At 40.6% G+C, this 21,654-nt stretch overlaps 2 protein-coding genes across 4 annotated transcripts; both read left to right on the forward strand.

Annotated features, from left to right (window-relative positions):
• The first annotated feature begins 176 nt into the window (after positions 1-176).
• On the forward strand, positions 177-11,653 carry LOC311255495 (SRSF protein kinase 3-like). 3 transcript variants are annotated; one of them, XM_084350021.1, is made up of 15 exons: positions 177-285; positions 1,527-1,831; positions 1,915-2,023; positions 2,146-2,233; positions 3,360-3,447; positions 4,435-4,541; positions 4,686-4,851; positions 5,029-5,054; positions 5,171-5,227; positions 6,858-7,224; positions 7,440-7,531; positions 10,469-10,576; positions 10,694-10,763; positions 10,846-10,938; positions 11,141-11,653. In XM_084350021.1, the coding sequence occupies exons 2-15, from the start codon at positions 1,600-1,602 to the stop codon at positions 11,323-11,325; spliced, it is 1,788 nt and encodes a 595-aa protein (XP_084206147.1). In that variant the 5' UTR covers positions 177-285; positions 1,527-1,599; the 3' UTR covers positions 11,326-11,653. The 3 variants fall into 3 exon arrangements, with proteins under 3 accessions (XP_084206147.1, XP_084206149.1, XP_084206148.1); XM_084350022.1 differs by lacking the exon at positions 177-285 and adding an exon at positions 526-712; XM_084350023.1 differs by lacking the exon at positions 5,171-5,227.
• A 1,464-nt stretch (positions 11,654-13,117) lies between these two features.
• On the forward strand, positions 13,118-20,962 carry comtb (catechol-O-methyltransferase b). The gene is made up of 6 exons (XM_084348033.1): positions 13,118-13,228; positions 14,384-14,555; positions 18,883-19,000; positions 19,109-19,302; positions 19,394-19,525; positions 20,636-20,962. Exons 1-6 carry the CDS (start codon positions 13,134-13,136, stop codon positions 20,813-20,815), a joined length of 891 nt encoding a protein of 296 aa, XP_084204159.1. The 5' UTR covers positions 13,118-13,133; the 3' UTR covers positions 20,816-20,962.
• The last annotated feature ends 692 nt before the right edge of the window (positions 20,963-21,654 follow it).

The following is a 21,654-nucleotide window of genomic DNA, read 5'->3' on the forward strand; positions in this document are numbered from 1 at the left end:
GGATTATAGGAAAGTCAGCCACAGATAAAATAATCAATAGACAGATAACAGAATGACCTCTGGAAACAGAAGTGGTAGCTGCATGGTGACAAATGTCAGAAACACAGGACAGCAGCGGCAGCAGCAGCGGCAGGTCTATTCCTAGACCTGACACTGTTTTTCAGTCACGCTGACCAGAGCGAGGAGGAACCGAGCACGCGGGCGGAGGGACCCTGCTGACCTCGTGCCAGAACCGTTTTATTTCCCGCGTTTCAAATATTAAAAGTGGATATATCACACACGGGGGTAAGTACTGTAGGCTCCTCCTCTGGTGTTGATTTCTATTAATTACGAGCGAACAAGACTGAGTTTCAGTTGTCTCACCGTTAAAACCGGCGACAGCTCGGGACAGCACGAGAATAAACTAGACATCCTGCTGAAACCTTCACAATAAAACTAGTCTCGCTGCGGGAGTGTGAAGCAAAATAAGTAAAGCATACGCGGTAAAGCTAGAAGTAGACTATAGGCTAAACATTTAAAAAAGACTTGCTATAAAGCATTACAGAATAATGTAAAAAGCACGTGTATATCTGTAAAGTGTCATGAATTACAGACAAACCGACCGTACAACTGGCTGAGGACAAACAAGGCTAGCTTTCATGAATATTCGTGGTCGTTTTTATTAACTTGAACGCCATTGCTGGATTTTCTCTCCACAAGCAAGGCTAATACGGTATGTTGTTAGGTAAAAGACAAGAGTTTTGTTCCTGAAAAAAAAACGTGTTAAATATTTCCTTACTTTAATATCCAACAACATGAGAAACTTTTTAGCCTGTCAAGCTACAGATAAACAAGCTAGCTAGCTGTTTGGTGTACAGTTGTTAATTTTTTTGTTTACTGTATTAATATGTGACAGGATATGATGACTTCTCAGAATTTAACAAGCAAATTAAGACACATAGGCTGATGCAGGGCCAACATTTAGACTTTTATTTTGAAGTCGCAGTAATACTTTGTATTTTCCTGTTTTTATTTTATTCAACATCAGATAACTTGCTCTCTTGTAGCCATCAGCACCTTTTGACAGTCCCATGACACAGTGGGTACAACCACACAGAAGTAAGCCCAGCTCACCGCTACTGAATACAGTTAGAGCTGTATGAGAGACCATGACTTTACTGTCTTAACAAAATAATTGCTCTTGTCAAATAGCCCTTGAATGGAAATGAATTCATTTGAATTGCCAGCCGTTCGTGTTTACAACTGTGGCGCCCACACTGTAGTCGTCCATACAAAATCAGAGAGATAGAACAGAGTTCAGTTGCAGCTGGGCCAGTGACAGGAGCTATTTACGTTGACATGCCATTCGTCCAGCTAAAAATAAACGTACACATCCACTGGCCCATTTGAAATGTCACCGCAAACAACCTCCTGTAACAAACAAGCTGCCAGAGACAAACAGCTAATGAACTCTTGTTTCAGGGATGTAAGCATGATTGAAGAACTCCTTCTGTGTTTGAAAGTATGCAAATGCATTTTTCTTGTAGCTTTCTCCCTGAGAGCTGCTGTCATCTGGGCCTGTCTTCAGCTGTGCCTGAACTCATCAGGCTCCAGATAAACATGTCATCTTCATATGCTGCTGCTATATCAGCCCTCCTTACAACAAACTCACTGAATCCACCCATCAAACCCAGCCCTCACCCCTCCCCAGACACAGTGGGGCGTCCCAAACCTTCTCCCCTGCCCAGCAAAGCTGCCCACTGCCCTCCAGCTGCACAGAAACATCCTCGTTCCCCCGAGCCTCTGGGATTTTACGATGAGCAACAGGAGAACCCTGAAGACTATGGCATTGGTAGGCTGCAACATTATCAACACCAAACTCCAACACACTGGTTGAGATCTTTTCTTTGATGCAGGCGCTACGTTGTGTTGCAGGTGGCTACTATCACGTAGAGATTGGAGAGATTTTTGTTGACCATTACCAAGTGGTTAAAAAGTTGGGATGGGGTCACTTCTCTACTGTGTGGCTCTGCTGGGATATGGAGTAAGTACAGGCTTGACTTTTTGACTTTTTATGTGACTTAATAACAAAATAGTGATAAATGTAGTGATAATATGATATAAACATCATTTCATTAGCTAACTTCCATAATTGTTTGCATGCAGGAGGAGGCGTTTTGTGGCTCTGAAGGTGGTGAAGAGTGCTCAAACATTCACAGAGACGGCACTGGATGAGATCAAACTTCTGAAATGTGTCAGTGTGACCAGATTGCTTTTGATTGAGATGCGTTCTCAGTAGGTTTTGATCATGTTAGAGTGCTCTTACAATCCACTAATCTACTAAGTGTTGATTGCAAGAGTACTTTGAAATTAAGTGTCTGTTCAACACCAAGAAAATATTGTCTTTACTGTGGTGGTCGTGGAGCAAGATTCACTAAGAAGCAGGCCCAAGAGTTTTTTCCAGTTTTCAGCAAAATGAGAATGAGAAGAATTTAAGGGAATGTTTTTTTTTGGCTTCTTTTTTACATGTAATGTGAAAGACAATATGCATTTTAGATCACAAAGATTGATTTTGAGCAAAAATATTAAGTAGATTTTAGAAGGACCTTTGAATTTAAGATTTGATTTCATCACCAACATGAGGGACTTGAGATGCTCCTCAGGTAGTCCGCGAAATGCTGACACAGTTTACCGAACAACACTTTTCTGTGTGCGTTAAGCTATTGGAGAATACATTTGCCCGATCCCTCGCAATTTTCCATGTTGACAAATCTTCAGCAGCAAATCCAATTTTTTGCCATATTGTTACGCTACACCACTAACTTTAATCTTAACACTAACTGAAAACAAAACACACAAACAGCTTCTCTATTCCTTTAAAATCTGCAGAAAGTCCTCAGAGTTGTTATCTGAATTCTGCGGGTGCAGATTCCGTGTGGGCCTGCCAATAAGTGAGACTGATACATGTGGCAAAAATTGATGTCATGCCATGTCTGATGTCAATTTAAAATCTCTAATAAGAAACACGTTTGGGCTTGTATCTGATATTGAAAGTGTGGGGGAAGATGATCTTTCTGATTGTGTGTGTGGGTATGTGTGAGAGAGACAGGGTGAAGCAATTTGAATTACAAAATTAATATACGCACGTACTTTGATAATGTTGAGTTCAGTGCTCTCTGGCTGCTCTCAGTCTTGGTAATATTAATACGACACCACCAGCATCTCTCACAGTGGCTTATATATCATTAAATCAAAACAGTCGCCATGTTATTGCATTTTAGATGTTAGCAAGTCATTTGATAACAGTGTGATTGTCTTTATCATTTTTACATAGTTCAGTTTTTGTTGATATTGTAGTATGTTCACTCTATGACGGGCAGGTCAGGGACAGTGACCCTAAAGATCCACAACGCGACAGAATCGTGAACCTCATAGATGACTTCAGGATCACTGGAGTAAATGGAGAGCGTATCCTTCAAAAAGACTATCCATCCATCCATCCATCCATCCATCCATCCATCCATCCACCCACCAACCCATCCAATCCATCCAATCCATCCATCCATCCATCCATCCATCATCCACCCATCCATCCATCCATCCATCCATCCATCCATCCATCCATCCATCCATCCACCCATCCAACCCATCCATCCATCCATCCATCCATCCATCATCCATCCATCCATCCACCCACCAACCCATCCACCCATCCATCCATCCATCCATCCATCCATCCATCCATCATCCATCCATCCATCCATCCATCCATCATCCATCCATCCATCCACCCATCCAACCCATCCAATCCATCCAATCCATCCATCCATCCATCATCCACCCATCCATCCATCCATCCATCCATCCATCCACCCATCCATCCATCCATCCATCCATCCAAACAAACAAACAAATAAACAAACAAACTATAACAAGCAAGTTCAACAGTATTAAACAAGGTCCTTCACTGCTCACCAGACGTCTGCATGGTTCTGGAGGTTCTGAACCAATCCATCCAATCCATCCATCCATCCATCCATCCATCATCCACCCATCCATCCATCCATCCATCCATCCATCCATCCACCCATCCAACCCATCCATCCATCCATCCATCCATCATCCATCCATCCATCCATCCATCCATCATCCATCCATCCATCCACCCACCAACCCATCCACCCATCCATCCATCCATCCATCCATCCATCATCCATCCATCCATCCATCCATCCATCCATCATCCATCCATCCATCCACCCATCCAACCCATCCAATCCATCCAATCCATCCATCCATCCATCATCCACCCATCCATCCATCCATCCATCCATCCATCCATCCACCCATCCATCCATCCATCCATCCATCCATCCAAACAAACAAACAAACAAACAAACAAACTATAACAAGCAAGTTCAACAGTATTAAACAAGGTCCTTCACTGCTCACCAGACGTCTGCATGGTTCTGGAGGTTCTGGGCCATCAGCTGTTGAGGTGGATCGTCAAATCCAACTACACTGGTCTCCCCCTTCCCTGCGTTAAGAGCATCCTCCAACAGGTGAAGTGCAACCCTTTAGTCCATCTTAAATCATCCCCCATCCTTTCACCACTGACTGAGCTCTTTTTTAAAAACACATTATCCTCTATTTTTGCTCCTCATTGACATGGAGTGCAGTGACAGTCTTTTCATTCCTTATTGCAGGTCCTGCAGGGTTTAGATTACTTGCACACTAAATGCAAGATCATCCACACAGACATCAAGCCAGAAAACATCCTGCTGAGAGTGGACGAGGTTTACATTCGGAAACTGGCGGCCAACACCAAGCTGTGGCAGCTACCAGTGTCGCCTGCTGTCACCAGCTCCTCAGGTTAGTGACACTGCATTAGCAATGTTTAGGTGCAATTATAAAGAAATCTGTGTGTACCAGGCTGACGGAGGCGTTCTTGATTAAATACAAGAAAATTGTTTCCTGCTGTTAGGTTTTTTCAATTAATTTCACATTCACTCCTCCTCATTACCTGCTGGTGTTTTTACTCCCTGCCAGTGAACAGACCCTCCAGAGAAAAACAGGTGTGCAACCTGAAATTTATTCTTCTGTTCATTATCATTGTATTCATTTTAGTAGGACATTTGTATTTTTGAATAATTGCATCATGACCTGTGCATTTCCGTTATGATTTCCTAAGAGTTTGTCCAGCTTGTTGGGGAAGCTGACTGGGGTTTTCCACACTCTTGGAGAGTGGGTAAGATAGAAGTTGTGTTTTGCTTTTGAACTCGAGCTTCTTAATTGCATCTTATTAACATGCGGAGTGTGGAACTGACTAAAGGACATGAGAAACCATGAAAAGGCAGGGCATGAGACATGTACCAATTGACTCTGTCAGATTACAGTCCCAGATGAGCACATCGCATTGAGATTTATTGATTCTGTTTGATATAATGATGACTGTGATGCTCAAGATGGAAGAGACTTGAATCCTTCATCTACACACACATTTATTTATGATGTTAATATTGCAGCAATTTCAACCCTCCACCGTTATGTTACAAAAATAACTAATTTTCACAAAATATTTGAGCAGAACAGCCTTGTTCTCGAATAAAAAAGCAAACCGCTTTATTTTGGCTAAAATTGGGATCTGTATATACAGGGGGTTTTGCATTTGCACTTACCTACTTGCCGCTACGGATCTCTCAATCAAAACAAATAAAACAAAAGACGTACTTTAAGGAAGTCGAGAAGTAGCGTGGGTTCATTGGAGTTGTTGTCTTCATGGTTTAACAACCATCATTGCCATTGAAATTCTATCTTACGTGATTCAGGCAGGTCATTCAATGTTCATGGACAAGGTAATGTATTAAAGTAAAATTCACATAATGTTCAGTTACACTTGCTGACTTCCTTTCTCACTCTCAGAATCTTACTTGGAAGTTAGAGCGACCAAATGAAATATTTTGTTACTTTATATACAGTTATATACACTTTATATACAGTACACACTTATTATATCTTGAAGAAATATAGGTCCGAAGTAGGTGTCCATCATACTGATTCTGTTGTACTTTTGCAATCACTTTTTGATCTTAAAGACACAGTGGAAACATCTTACAATATGTATTTAATGTTTTTGGTTCCTATGTCAAGAAAAAGGAAGAGCAGATTATCAGGTTAGAAAACAAGAAAATACTGTAATGTAATAACGTATTTTTACTTTCTGGTTGACTTTTATATCTGACAATAACCTAGTATCTGTAACTATCACAATTAGAAGCTGGAGACAGAAACACTGAACTAGTCCCTGATTATATTTTGCATGGTGACCTGTGCTCGTGTTGAATATGTGCTCACATTGACCAGCTTGCTGATGTGGCTTTGTTGTGTCACTTACAGGATCCCATAGTCCAAAGGGCTGGGTTACATGGGGGGTAGAGGGGGTTGCTTGTTGTGAAAACAGACAACTGCAGATTTTGGTGACCTTCCAACTACTTTTGTTTTGGTTTCAATATATCTTGTTGTGAGCAACTTACTGTTCTACAACAAGAGCAAAGTAACAGCCTCGCAATTTATTTTTGAGTTTTTGATACATGGATTTCATGTAAAGCTCTATTTTATGGGTCTTATGAACTACGGATGATTTGTGTTAGATGTATTAAGTTAAGCGGTTGATAAAATGTAATTCTTCTTTAACATGTCAATGTGATGTTGAATATTTTTGATGCTGCCATTAGGGGGCACCAATGTCATTTTCACTTCTTACACACAGTGGCTTTAATTTGACTGATTTTCTTTACTTTCAAAATGATGACAACTCAGTGAGTACTTTTCAGATAAATTGTTTTACTCAGTGCTCACCTCTGATGTCACCCATACAGTCCAGCAAGGTGTCCAAGAGCCCCATTAAGCGACTGACGAGGAGAGACAAGAGTCGACGAGGACAGGAGAGTGCATCTGACTGCCATCAAAAAGACAAGCTTAGTGTGTCCCTCTCTGACATCACTGCTCCCTCTGGTGCCCGTAGCTCCACCTTTCGCTCTAAACTCACAGGTCCTAAACTCACATTAAGGAGGCACACCCTGCTATTTGAAGACCGTCTGGACTCAGCTCCACGCAGTCACAGAGACGCCACCTGCTCCTGGACAGACCTCCACACAGATGCTCCTGTCTCTGGCTCCAGATCAGTGTTATTACATCAGACAGGAGACAAAGAGACGTCTCTACCTTCACCACCCTCTCCCCCTGGTCAGTCTCATGACATTGTGCTTTTTTTCTAAACTGTGTTTAAAGCAGTTGTGCTTCTTCCTGAGAGTTAATGTTTACCATTTTTCAAATGTCTGTACCTTTGTTAGCGTGTTTACATCAGCTAATATGTTACTATATAGATAGCCTAGCATCAACAGTACACTCAAAGTATATCCTAGATCATCACAGGTGTCACATTGTTTCCTGTATTTTAGGTGACTCGGATGTACTTCTGGACCTACTGAAACCCCAGAATGCTGATAAAATCGTCATCAAGATTGCTGACCTAGGCAACGCCTGCTGGGTGGTGAGTGATTATTTAACAGGCAAACTAAACCTGAAGATCTATAGAATCATATTTCATCTTCAAACTGCAAGGCTGTCAGTACACACCTCCTCCATGACATCATAATCCATCATTTATGTTGACAGAGCATTTCTTATTCTGATTTTTTTTTATGCATTAAAATATGCACAGTGAGCATCATGCTGATTGACCACGTATTTGGGTAATACCTGAGTCCAGCATCAGAATCTAGATTAATATCTGTTTATATTGATCATGCTGTCAAATTTTGCAGAATTTCGTAGAGTTGATATGTACATATGTCATCTAAATTCAGCTGCAACTGCTCAGTGTGTTTATGAGTTACGTGAAAATACCAAAACACCAATAAGAACTGTATAAATAAATAACAAGTTGATAACTGCTAACTATTATTTTATGGTTTATAAAAAAATAGCAAACTAAGTGAAGATTAGATAAAATTGGTTAAATTAGACAAGAGTGGTTAAATAAATCTAAGTAGTATTAGAATGGCACTTAGTAGAGCGCATACCTCAGCCAAAACCCAACAGTCCCCTTAAATTTAATCAATCCTAATCCAATATCAAACTCGATCAACTGGTGTCGCTCTAAACTTTAAACAACCCATAACTGCTTAACCATAATTTAAGCCCACTCATACTGTAGATAGCCACCTATCCATCCATCCATCCGTCCATCCATTATCTGAAACCACTTTACCATTTCAGGGTCACAGGGGGGCTGGAGCCTAACCCCGCTGACATTGGGTGACGACGGGGTACACCCTGGATAAGTCGCCAGTTCATCACAGGAAATAGCTACCTATATACGCCTGATTTTTTTTCACCAAGATCTATTCATTATTCCCTGAGTAATTAATGAAAATGTTGAATAACACCCTCATCTCGCAGAGAGAGAGAGAGAGAGAGAGAGAGAAAATCTGTCTCTCAAAAAGTTAACAGGGTGTATTCTGGGCCGAGACCCATCCTCCATGCAAGTTTCAGGGAAATTCCATTGTGTGTAATCCGGCTGACAAAACGAAGAACAAATAAAGGGACACGTGTGAAAATCTCATTGGCAGAGGAACTAAAAATCTGTTCAGCTGGAAACGGATGAGGCTTATCTTGACAGATTAGTCCTAAATCACAGACTCCAGGATAAAAAAAGAGTTTTGCTTCTATGTGTCACAGTTGTCAGAGCCATGAAGCAAATTGTGGTGTTTTATAAATGGCCATATATCTAGTTCAGGAAACCCCTTCAACCCATCAGTTATACAGAACTGAATGCAACAGATGGTTTCTGTAGAGCAGAGTATGAAAGCATTATTTACTGTGCCCTCCAGTGAAAAACACAGCAGCCATATGTTTCCAGTGAGACAAGACTGTGTAGGCTGATTTGAAATGTAGCTTGAGAAAGAAGTATAAAGCATGATGTGGTGAATTTCAGTGCTACCCAGTGGTGGTTATGCACCTCTTTTCATTGGCAGAGTCAGGGAAAGATGTTGTTTTCTCTGATGACATTTTTTTTTTTTTCATTCTGAATTATTTTTAGCCATGCTGCCGACATGGCTTTAGGAATGGGAATATTGCAATATTGCACAAAGTTCTACAAATACTTTTTTTCTTGAAACATGAAAAATGTATTTAGCATATTCAGCATTTATAATCAGTCAAATCAAATAACCCTCACAAAAACAGCACTGGCACAAACCACAGGTGTGCTGTGTGTTTTCTACAACATGTCGGATGCTGTTTCTTATGTGTGCTTCTTCAGATTTGAAGTCCATCTTTGCGGATGACAGCACCTTTATTTTTGGCTTGCAAAGTTTGCACTGGGCAGAAGCTGTTTTGGAGGGATGTCAGAGAAACTTTTCATGGGTTGATAGAGCTTTGGTCATCATGAAAACAGTAAAAAAAATTAAGTATATAGTCAAAAATGTATCAAGGAATCCTCGACAATGCCATTTTAATCTAATGACACATTTTTTCAATTGTAACCTGGACTGATTAGAGTTACTTATTTTTTGTAATCTGAATGCATAACATGTGATCCTTTACTACCCAACAATAAAAATACTTTGTAATTGAAATTGTACAAACATTATCGGTCCACAGAGGATGAATCAGACTAACTTTTGGTGATGTTTTCCTCTAGCACCAGGATGTTTAGTGTTTTTAGTGAAGCTTTTCGACAGCTATTAGATTGATTGCTATGAAATCTGGTACAAACATTCATGTCCCTCTCAGGATAAATTTCGAATATTTTTGTTGATATACTGACTTTTAATCATCGGGTCCAAATTTGTCCCAAAACATTTGGTGTATGACCGAATACCGACGACATTCCAAAAAGCTTTTTCTGTGTGTTATCACGCTCACATGCTTAACTAAGCTAGTGAACATGGTTAACATCACACCTGCTTAGTTTCAGCATATTAGCATTGTAAGAATGTTAGTATGCCAATGTTAGCATTTAGTTGAAGCCTGAGGTGACGGGAGGGATTGTCAGGATTAGAACATGTGAGGAATTCATATGAGGGGCAGCAAATCTGTTTGTGTCAGGTTTTATCAGAAAGTTAGATGAGCTGACATTTATTGTCCTGCAAAACATCAGAGCCATTGCTTTGGGGAAGGCATGATTAACAACTATCATGAGGTACGTAACCCCTGTTCTGTTGTTACCTGATACTACAGTATAGACTAGAGAGAACACTGTCCTACATGCTGCATTTATTAAAGAGATCTGATCATCACACCAAGTCTGATATTAGTTCAGTTTTGTAGTCATGATACTTAAGTCATTGGTAACATACCACATATAATAATTATTGAGATAATATCCTCATTTTGGGCAAGATAATATAGAGTATGTGGACAGATGATAGTCATGTAGTTCATTAATAGTGAAACATTAAGACCTCATCTCTCCTGTTGTCAGCACAAACACTTCACTGAGGATATCCAGACATGTCAGTACCGCTCTGTGGAGGTTCTGATCGGCGCTGACTACGGCACACCGGCCGACATCTGGAGCACCGCCTGCATGGTGAGGCGAGCACCTGCACAGATGTTCTTCATCTCTCCTTTCTGATGATGTTTCATTCCAGCATTGCTAGTTCTAGATGTGTCACAAGCATATTTTGTCCCTTAATGTGTGCTGTAGGCATTTGAGCTGGCCACAGGGGATTATCTGTTCGACCCCCAGTCAGGAGCCACATTCTCCCGCGAGGAAGGTTTGTCTTCTTCACAACATCCCTTTTGTCCTTGATCAAACTAAATGTGCTTATAATACTGTATCTGCTTGTGTTCTCTCAGATCACATTGCCCACATCATTGAGCTGCTAGGACAACTTCCATCCCAGTTTGCCCTCTCAGGGAGAAATTCCAAGCGATACTTCAACCGAAAAGGTAAAATGTACTAAATTCTTACTGCAGAGTAATACTTGCTAGTAATACTGCATCTTGCTCATCATACGATCAAATCACCTGCATTTCTTTAAGTAAGAGACAAAATTTAAGATAAGTTAAAAACTTGATATTAAAGAATTCTTCGCAAAAAAGTATTTAGTACAATAAAGCAGTGTATCAGTCTAATTCTTACCTTGTGCAGGAGAACTGCGACACATCTCAAAGCTGAAGCCATGGAGCTTGTTTGAGATCCTGCTGGATAAGTATGAGTGGCCACGGGAGGAAGCCGCCCAGTTCAGCTCGTTCCTCCTCACCATGCTGGAGCTGCAGCCAGAGAAAAGAGCAACAGCTGCCCAGTGTCTCAAACACCCCTGGATCATATCCTAGACATGCCAGTTCTGTCTTGTTCAGAGCCCAGTGGACTAACTCTCTCAGGAGCAGGCTCGGACACATCACACGTGACATGGGGACTCGGACTGCTGTGGGATGTACAGTAGTAGTCTGGTGCTGGCATCATGAGCACAGCTTTCATTAATATTAATCAACCTGAGTGAGAGCCGTTTCCCAGTTGGGTTGCTTGGACTTTTAGTATTGTAATAGCAGTCACATTTAATTCAGGCACAGAAATGACAAAAGAGAAGTCGTGTATTCTTGGAAAACCACCTTATGACATGATCACAACATTTTTGAATGTCAATAAATTTGCATAAGATTGGCTGATTTTTTGTTTTTTTAAAGGAAGCTGAATCAAGCGCTCACCTTAAAGAAATGCTTGTTTAAGTACTGAAAGGGTAAACCAGTCTGAGGCAGCGATGGAATGTAACTAAGCACATTTACGCAAGCACTGTTCTTAAATACAATGTTGAGGTACCTATACTTTCCATTTTCTGCTACTTTATGTTCCAGTATTTTGGAGGCTAATATCCTACTTTTTACGCCGCTAAATATACATATCATATCACCAGAGCAACTGCTAACTGCTGCGAACTGTAGCTGTCTTAGCTAGTTAGCTCAGTTAGCTGTGCAGCTGGTGGTTGTCCCTGAGACTGGGAACTCAGGGACAAGGGGACTGCTAGTGTTTACACCTGTAGCAAAGCAGCTCTGGACAAGGATGAGCCATCGCTAGCTGATTACACAACACAATACGTAGACGTCATAATGTCGAAAACTGCTATTTGTTAACATTCTTTTGATAATTTTAGTTAATTTGTTATTTTTGTTCATACATATCCCCTTTAAAGCAGCTACAAGCAAGGTGCTTTAATTTATTGTTGATTCTAGCGACCTCTGTGGACAAAAGTATTATGAGCACAACTGCCTCATCAAGTATTTTAATACTATTTTCTTTAAAAATAGCTGTTTTCAGGATGCATAGCAATGAGGTGCTGTATGTATTTGTGGCTGTGTAAGATTAATAACTGAAATTTGACGATGGTGAAAATAATTAAAATTTGTTTTAGTGCCGTACCACCAAACTACAGCTTCTTGTCTGAGGCTGTGAAACCCGTTCATCCTCAGCGGTCAACCATGTAAAAAAGCTTTTATTTTCTGACTAATCCAAACCATATCTGTTGGATCTGTCCTGGTGACGGACATTAAGAACATTATAGTAGTCATTAGGAAATAGGCATTCTTCTCTGTGATAGTCTTGTTTCCTAATGTAGGTTTAAGTACATTTATTGCCAGAGAATTCCTTTAGATATGTAATTACATAAAACACTAAACAGAGTACTGTTTGTATGAGTGACTCTTACTTTTACCAAAGTAATATTTTGATATGATATTATTTTGTATGACTTCTGGGTACTTTCCCAGAAGTAACACTTCTACCTCAAGAAATGGAGGACTACCTCAATGACTCTCGCAGAAAAAGGCAGTTTATTTGCTTCATTATTCAACAACAAACTGTGATAGGAACCTCATTTTAGGTAGTTTTGAAGAAAAAGCTGAAAATGTAATAAAAATGGAAATGAGACATTTCCGACAACTGGTTGCCACAGCCCTCACAGTTAACCTGAAGAAATCACTAAATGGCAAACAGAAATTACTCTGTTGCGCCCACTTGATTGTGTGTGTGTGTGAGTGCTGACCGTAGAGGTTTGGGCTGTTGGGCATTCCTTGCATGCTTATATTCAGCAGAGCTCCCAGTGGGGGATGGACGAAAGGAAGAGGAGGGAGGAGTTAGCCTCACGTAGATGCAGCCATATGTCCGGCTGTTAGAAAACTCACAGATTTTCCTCCAGCAGCAAGAGGAGGTAAGAGGAGGACAGGGAGCGCCGCCTGCCCTCACGTAAGTCTTGTTTTCTGTTAAATTTTAATTAGAGACTCTTTAAGAATGCATGAGTTGTTTTTGTTATTGCCTAACAGGTGTTTGTTCCAGTGTAGCTCAAGTAAACCATGGCTCAGTTTGGTTTTAATTCCTGCTTTGGACAGAAGAGTGTGTGCACATGTTGTTCTGTGAGATGTAGTGCCAAACTGTTGATACTCAGACAAACCATTTTCACAACAAATAAATGTATTATATCTGCAATAGTGAGCAGGTTTTTGATATTTTGATAACCTTTAAATGCTTCCTGTTCTTTTATTTGAAAACTTTTTGCTACATTTGATGTAAAATTTAAAGAGAGAATGAATTCTGTTAGTATGCACGGCATGTAACCTGTGCAACTGTCTCACTACACAATGATGAGAACTACAAGTATATGTGTTTATCAAGGCGTGCCATACTGTTCTGCATTTCTGCCTTTGAATCTCCTGGTTGTGTGTACGTTACGATGAAGCCAAAGTAAAGGTTAAAGCCACAGAGCTGTGTCTTTTGTGACACAGCTCTTAACCCTCAGCCAGTTGCCACGCAACTCAAACTCCAAATCAAAAGGAATTACCTCAACCACCACTGGTCTTCCACAGTTGCATTATGAGTGCAAGGTAATGCCGTTTTCCAGCAATGCTTTCCCACAGAAGGAGCCCTTGTTCAGAATCCTGGCTGTGCTTTTCTCCTGTTTTTGTTCTTCACAATTCATCTGTGCTCAGGATATCTTAACAGACTAATTACCTTGGAGAGTGGGAAAGCTGCACACAAAGCACTGTGTTGTGTGTTTTCCAGGGCTTATTGCAGTTGATATTAAATGATATCCTATAGTGATATCATCTTATTGAGGTGTGTGTTTGTGTGTGTGTGTGTGTGTGCAGCTTGGACCTGTCAACAGCAGCAGCTGATAATGGAAACAGCAGCAGGGACAGTATTGTACCTGCATAGTAAACACCCATCTCATTAGCCCCACACAAAGGGAGAGGTAGAGTGGAGGGAGATATGAGAGCTTTCATTTATCTCATGCAGATGTGTTGTTGTTGCACTGTGTGTCTGAGGTCTGTTTATCACAGCCTCTTCCCATAATGCAGCACCATATTGTGAATTGATGCTCACGGCTCTCTGTCTTGGTTGCAGGATGTGGCTGACTCTTTTTTACAGTTGCACCGGTGGAGCAGCTCTTATGTACACTCTGTATAGATGGGTGATCCCCGCTGCTGTTCAGTATCACGGAGGATTGGCACTCATGTGGCATGATGTCATTGTGGAGCGGATGCTGGACACACTGACCCAGTCCACACGACCTCAGGTGTGTCTTCAATACACAGTATTCATCTCTAACAAGAGCAGCACCAACATTATTGACTAGGTCTATTGCAAGTAGAGAGACTGAGTGATGAAGACTATTTGGCTGACAGAATATAGGGCTTTGTAAATAAAACAAGAAGGAGCGGCCACACTGTGGGTCAAATGTCAACACCACTAAAGTACATGAATACTTGTAAATACATTGTAAAGCATGTTTATAAATACTCTAACACAAATTAAATTGACCTTTAATATATATACCTAAACGACACAAGTCTACAGACAAGCTAGCTCACAAGCTAGCTCTGTGAGGCTGTATTCAGGCACAGTGGTGCTTCGAGCTGAATGCTAATCTTATGGTGCGTCCATCTGAGCTAAGAAGTCGGAATTTCTGAGTTAGCAGTTGGCAATTTGAACCGGAACGCTCCCTGAAGTCGTATTTCAGACGCACCTCACTAACCCTGACCTCCAAATCCAAGATGGCTGTGAAAGCTGTAGATTATATCGTTTATTAGCACTTCTGTCTTATTTGTGTGTCATAATCAGTCTTACACACAGTCCAGTCCAGCTTTTCTATTTGTGGACATGTTTGCTCAGTGTTTTGTAGTGCAAGGTACCGCGTAATGCGTTGCTATCAACTGTGATTGCTAACAATTGCTAAAAATGGCTAACCTGACTTGTTGTACTGGAATGCTGTCAGTTAGGTACAACTTCTGAGGTAAATCTGTTTGTTGGCACGAGAGGGAATTAAGCCCTTTTCATACAGTGATGTTAAAGATCTTATCCAGGTTAACTAAGCTTTTAGGAAAACAAGTCAGGTGCAGGTCAGGACTAGATTTAATATGAAACAACAGACCTTTCACATGTGTAACTAATACCATTCATATAGCTGCATTCCATTTAGGTGTCCCACTGCCCTGCGATTGTACATGCTGTACTTTTATGGCTATGACAAGCCAAAACCTTTAACATGCTGATGAGCAAAAAATAATCTGTTCCTAACACACTGGTCAAAACTCAACAAATCAATCAACTATCTTTCTCCAGAACCACTCACATGCTCTAACATGCATACTGTACATGGCTATCAGGACAAATAACTGAGAAGTCGAGATAACAGCGCACACAAAGAGAGTCACTTAATTGTCTGCTCAGAATGCCTTAACTCCACTATATCTTTACATTGCAAGTAGTAGTTGATTATTAATCATCAGACTCTCATACATTCAACCTGTAAAATAAGCATTTTATCTGCTGTTGAACAGCACAGAGATTTATGGATTTTGTGGTTTCACGAGCAGATGTTACGACATTCCTGATAGATGTACTTTGTCTCATTCATAAAATAAAACATATAAAGTATACATTATAAAAGGAGAGGCAGATAATATAATTTTGATTTACTACTTGACAATGAAGCCTTTCATATAGTAACGTCAGACCCAGTATGTGACGCAGCTATACACCCACACAATAGGTATGCATGCAAGCGTACAAATGTATGAGTCCACGCTCGGTTATTGTTTCCTGAGAAGAGCTCCTTCTTTTCTTTGTGCTAATTAATTAGGGCTGATGCTTCCCCATCTGTCCCTAATAAGAACAAGAAAAAAAAGGCTTTAAGCGCTGTTCGCTTTTGATCATGTGTTGACAACGTGGCTCAGTAAATGAACAAATAACAACAGCAGAACATTTACAAACCTGAAAGGGTAAGTTCACCTAAAAATGAAATTTAATTAATTATTTCCTCACTCTAATGCCAAAGTTAATCCACAGAACATTTCTGGAGCGTCACATCAAAACAGTGTTCCAGCATTTTCCTGTAAAAGTAAAGTTGGTGGGAACTTGTTTTAAAGTGTAAAAGTAACTGCCAAAAAAAACCTGAAACAAAATAAGGCTCCATGCAGCTTGTGCAGCATTAGCACATACCCTGCCTGAAGTGGGTGTACAAGCTCAACAGTGTGTCAAGGGTATGAATTATGTCTTTTCAAAGCAGTCTGGGCTTGGATTACACAATTTTAGGAGAATGCTGCAACTCCAGAAATGTTTTGTGGATAAGGAAACTTCATCCAAATTTCCATCAGCATGAGTAGGGTGAGTAGATAGTAAATGTTCACTATGAACTTATCCTTACAATTGACTTACAATTGTAAGAACCAAATGTGCAGATGTACAGTGAATATATTGTAGCCTTTAATATCAGTATCGCAGAGAAATTGCTTTCTGTTGTGTGTGTGTGTTTAGTATGGCAGGGTGTAGCTCACAGGTTGGAGTTGAGGAGTGGAAAGCTGCTGTGTTGAAATCCTGTGAAAATTGTTAAATGTGAGAATCTCTTTGAAACACTTAAACACACCCAAAATCCTGAGGCGAGGTTAGGCAACATAAGTGGAAATATTGAAATATGTGGGTGTATCATGGGTGTGTAGGGACTGCAGATAACCAGAGGATTGCTGTCAATTTCAGAGCTGACCAATGCAAAGTGCAACACCCTTACACACCCTTGCACAGGCATATGTCCAGCTGTTAGAAGATATATTATATAGATATATTGAGTCAACAGGAACAGGTCAAGGTGTAAAACAGCCAGAATCAGACCCAAATTAGATTTTAAAAGACACTTTGGTTCAGCTAACACAACTTTGGTCACTGTTAAAGCAAACAGTGAATGAGCAACAGGTAGGCCAAAGAATAAACAGACAGACAACTAGCTCGAAGGATGTATTGATAAGATAACAAGAGAATCTGTCAAACTCTCTTGAGAAGGTGCTGTCTGTACAGAATATCCAGGCAGCTTAACAAGCAAACAAGAAGCAGCTGTGAGGACAGAAACAGGTCACGGTGGTGATGAGCTGATAGGAACCAGGTGTGCAGGAGCAGAAAACATGCTGTGGGAGACGAGTAAGAAAAAGAAACATAGCCGACATATGCCTCATATACGCCTCGGTCAATGTGTGTTCAGGACATTGCAGCAGCCTTTGAAAAAATAAATGGTTTAACTGGACAATAATAAGATTATCTTTTTTCATTAGGCTTCCTATAATTTCTTGATGATTACTTAATAAAAACAAATGGTAATACTTACGGTAAATGTATAGTTAGTTAAAACTTTAGTTAATAGTTAATTCACTGTTAAACATTGAAAAGCTTTATAAAACATTTATCAAGCCGTTTATAAACATCAACTGAGGCAGCCAGGTAACTGAACAGGAAGCAGGCTTTAATGCAACCAAAGCTCCATGAAATCCAAAAAGTCCAAAAGTCCAAAGCAAAAGCCAGACAAAACCAGCTAGCAGCAAAACAAGAGTTATCCACAAGGAAAACAAAACACACAGCAAACCAGTACAACACGAGGACTCAGGCAGCAAAGCAGGAAACACACAGCGAGAACATGGGACAACGAGACTAACACATCCAAAAATGTGCAATACATACTTTCTACTTTATTCCATATTGAAAGAAACCGTGTCTAGCCTTGTCTTCAAAGTGTGCAGGCTCGAGCTGGAGCGATGATTCAGTTAATCTGTTTCTCAATTAGTCAAAAAGAAAATTCATCACCAGATATTTTTTATAAATGATTAATTGTTTTAGTAATTTTTCCAGCAAAAATATGGAACATTTGCTGGTTTCAGCCTCTTAAATGTGATTTACTACCTTTCATTGTCATTTATGACGTTGTCATTTAATATCAGTTCATTATTATTAACCATTGTTAGCATGAAAAACACTGTTCCAGTCACAAATTCATCCAGTAATTCCTCTGTACCTTTATGGACAAGAAAACAAATATTTATGAAACATATACAAATGAATGCTATGAATTATTATTATTATTGTTATTATTAATGGAATTAAAAAGAAAAGGTAACACACTCAAAACTGGGACAGGTGCAGCGTACAAACATCAGTGCAAGTAGAGGGGCAGCCACACACTGGAGTCATTGCTGGTGACACTTTAACAACGACTGGTCTTCAAAAACTCGCATGAAGAAAGAGGAACAGAGCACCTTTGTTAAATGTTTATTTAGCCAGCAGTGTTTTGGGTGACAGTTAAGATGCAAAAGGTAAAATTGCAAGCTCTACACACATTATTACTGCTCCTCAACAATATTCTGTTGAATCTCAGGGAGATCCACATTAAAAGAATCAGCAGAACAAGTGGACAAACACCCTCAAATGGGACCTGTCACTTAAATATGTGGTCACAACCTGGCAACGCAAAAGTTCTTTAAGTATTCTAATTAATAATCTATTAAAGCGTGAAAGAATGAATAGTTAATGAGGGGCTGTTCATGACACCTCTTGGAAAACTATGCTGTTTTTTTCTCCTCCAGCGGCTCCTGGGTGCAGTACAGAAGAACGCCACTAGAGGAGACCCTCGCAGCGTGGTGCGAGCCATCGATCACTTCTGCAGACACAAGGAGTGGGCCATGAACGTGGGCGATGAGAAAGGTACTGACTTCTCATTACGTGACTGTGTGCTTTCATGTATAAAATCATTTCCTTACTTGACCCCGCTGTGTGTTGTGGTATCCACTTTTTCTCTGTTTTTGCCCCCAGGCTGCATTCTTGACTCAGTGGTGTCCGAGGTAAACCCAGCCACTGTGTTGGAGCTGGGGACCTACTGTGGCTACTCTACGGTGCGCATTGCCAGCCTGCTGCCCCCTCACGCCAAGCTCATCACTCTTGAATTTAACCCAGACTTTGCTGCAATTGCACGTCAAGTCATTGCTTGGGCAGGATTGGAGGAAAAGGTAAAGCAGGTAGTCTCCACAGAGACAGAGAAACAAAGATTTACATCGTGTGTGCAGGTCAGGAAAGAGTGTGTTTCTGTCTTCTTTCTAGGTCCAGTTGGTTGAAGGGGCGTCTGGTGACTGGATCCCAAAGATGACGGAGCAGTTTGGGGTGAAAACATTTGATTTGGTTTTCCTGGATCACTGGAAGGATCGCTACCTTCCTGACACAAAGCTGATGGAGGCAAGTCAGTTGTGCTCAATTTAAATTGGGCTGCACAGTTGATCGAAATGTTTTCAAAATCACAATATTCAATATCCAAATCACAGGAGCTGCAACTTTTTAATAGAGGCAAAATGTGTCACAACATACACATGCAACATTTAAATAAAGCATCGTGATGCTACAGAGATGCACCAGCCTACAAATCAGACGAGGGCTTATTGATAAGTTCATGGCCTAAGGTAGGAGAAGTCAATTTCAGAAAACCTGATCCGTTCTTTAACATCCAGAAAGTGGTCCACAGCAGTGATAAGTCATCATCACTGTCAAAATGGCAACCACTTAGCTCCCTCTTCATCTTGGAGAAGAGAAGTAGTCTGAGGGTGTCAGGTCGGTGAGTAGGTATATGACGAATCAACATTCCTGGACAACCACGTCACCACTGTGGATTTGTGGGCTTGTCCATTTACTCAGTGATAACTTCCAGATTCTGTTACCTGAAGATTCTGTTTCTGAAACAACTTCACATTTTCTGCATACTCACTCAAACAGCTGAGCTGCACATGTATAGAACAGGAGCTGTTTACTCCTGTCCTTCTGTCTCAAGATGTGAACCTAGACTGGGGGTGTAGCAATATCACGATATTCATGATAACAGTGATATTTAAAAACATGAAAAATGAATAATGTGTTAATGCACATCATAATATCTTGTGAGTAATGCAGCTGCCTTTTCAATCTTTTCTTTGAGTTCATCTGTTCATCTATTTTGGGGGTAATTTGCTTGCCAAAAAATGACAATAAACACACAACAAACAAAGTTTAAGGTAGATTTGATGGCCAACATTTTTATTTTCAATTTCCCATAGATAATGTGGTAATAACAAATATGATGATATTGTGACAGCCTTACCCAGACATAAGGGAACATACTTGTTTAGTACAATTCCCAGCAAAAATTACAAAATAATTTTTCATAAATGAAATGTGAAAATGACCATTTCCATTAAAATTATGTCTCATATCTCTATCTGTCAAAAATACTCGCAATATCTTATTTTGCAGCCCTATATTGTACTGATCAAACTCTTGATTTACTTACTATGACAACCTTTTTTCCTTTTTATTTAGGAGTGTGGCCTCCTCAGGAAAGGCAGCGTCCTGCTGGCCGACAACGTCATCTGCCCTGGAACTCCTGACTACCTGGAATATGTCCGCAGCAGCCCGCGATACGACAGCCAGTACTTCAAGTCTCACCTGGAGTACACCAAAGTGGAGGATGGCTTGGAGAAGTCTGTCTTCTTAGGGTAGTTTTTCACAAAAAAAACACTGGTACTAGTTAATTTCCGACCTCTGTTTTGTTGGATTCACTGAGCAGACTTGAAATCACTTAAATCTGTTTTTCTAATACGTCATTTAGTGTTTAAACTTGAAATTAAAAGTGTCACATGAAGGGAAAACAAATCATCTGTGTCGTGTGCTTTAATTTTTCTAACACCACATAGTTGAAGTCTCATACTTGATGCACTCTCTGAGATGTCTATAATGGCAGGCTACAGCAGGCGGCAGCAGTGATGCTATGTCGGAGCATCTAATTGACAGATGAAGAGCTGCAAACTGATCCGAGGGGCTGCATTTCCCAGAGCATCGACTCAAATCAATAATAAATCTAATCCAGCTGCATTCTGTGGTGCAGGAACCTATTTTGTGCTCTCATATTCTCCACCATTGTGCCAGTGTTGACAGGTGTGTGAAGAGAGTGACTGTGTGTGTGTGTGTGTGTGTGTGTGTGGCATTTTAGTGTGTGTGTGTGTGATTCAAATCGCTGCTCATCTAATCTCTCAAAGTGACAGAGTTCCATCATGCTGGGGGGGAGGGTTCAGCATTTGGTCCAGCTGTATGAAAAAAAAAAAAAAAAGAAATGGGCTCGTCCACCTCGTGCTTTCTTCATAGACGCCTGCATGATAATCCCAATCTGTGGCCATTAGTGCGCCGAGAGAGCGAGCGAGGAGAGAGTTCAACAGCGAGGGAGAGGGAGAGAGAGAGGGAGAGAGAGTGAGGGGGGGAGTGCCTGGACAGAGATGCACACAGAGGGAAAAGAGAGAGAGAGAGAAAGAGAGAGAGCTTTTAAGGGATTTGGCAGTGATTTG

Source organism: Pagrus pagrus (genome assembly GCF_965226575.1).
Source record: "Pagrus pagrus genome assembly, chromosome: 3".
NCBI lineage: Eukaryota > Metazoa > Chordata > Actinopteri > Spariformes > Sparidae > Pagrus > Pagrus pagrus.

Coding starts and splice junctions, on each gene's coding strand:
- comtb (XM_084348033.1), top strand. CDS start 13,134: ATGCAGCCATATGTCCGGCTGTTAGAAAACTCACAGATTTTCCTCCAG. Junction 13,229..14,383: donor GGAGCGCCGCCTGCCCTCAC/GTAAGTCTTGTT, acceptor TCTTGGTTGCAG/GATGTGGCTGACTCTTTTTT. Junction 19,001..19,108: donor GAACGTGGGCGATGAGAAAG/GTACTGACTTCT, acceptor TTTTGCCCCCAG/GCTGCATTCTTGACTCAGTG.
- LOC311255495 (XM_084350021.1), top strand. CDS start 1,600: ATGTCATCTTCATATGCTGCTGCTATATCAGCCCTCCTTACAACAAAC. Junction 2,234..3,359: donor AGATCAAACTTCTGAAATGT/GTCAGTGTGACC, acceptor TATGACGGGCAG/GTCAGGGACAGTGACCCTAA. Junction 10,577..10,693: donor TCTGGAGCACCGCCTGCATG/GTGAGGCGAGCA, acceptor TGTGTGCTGTAG/GCATTTGAGCTGGCCACAGG.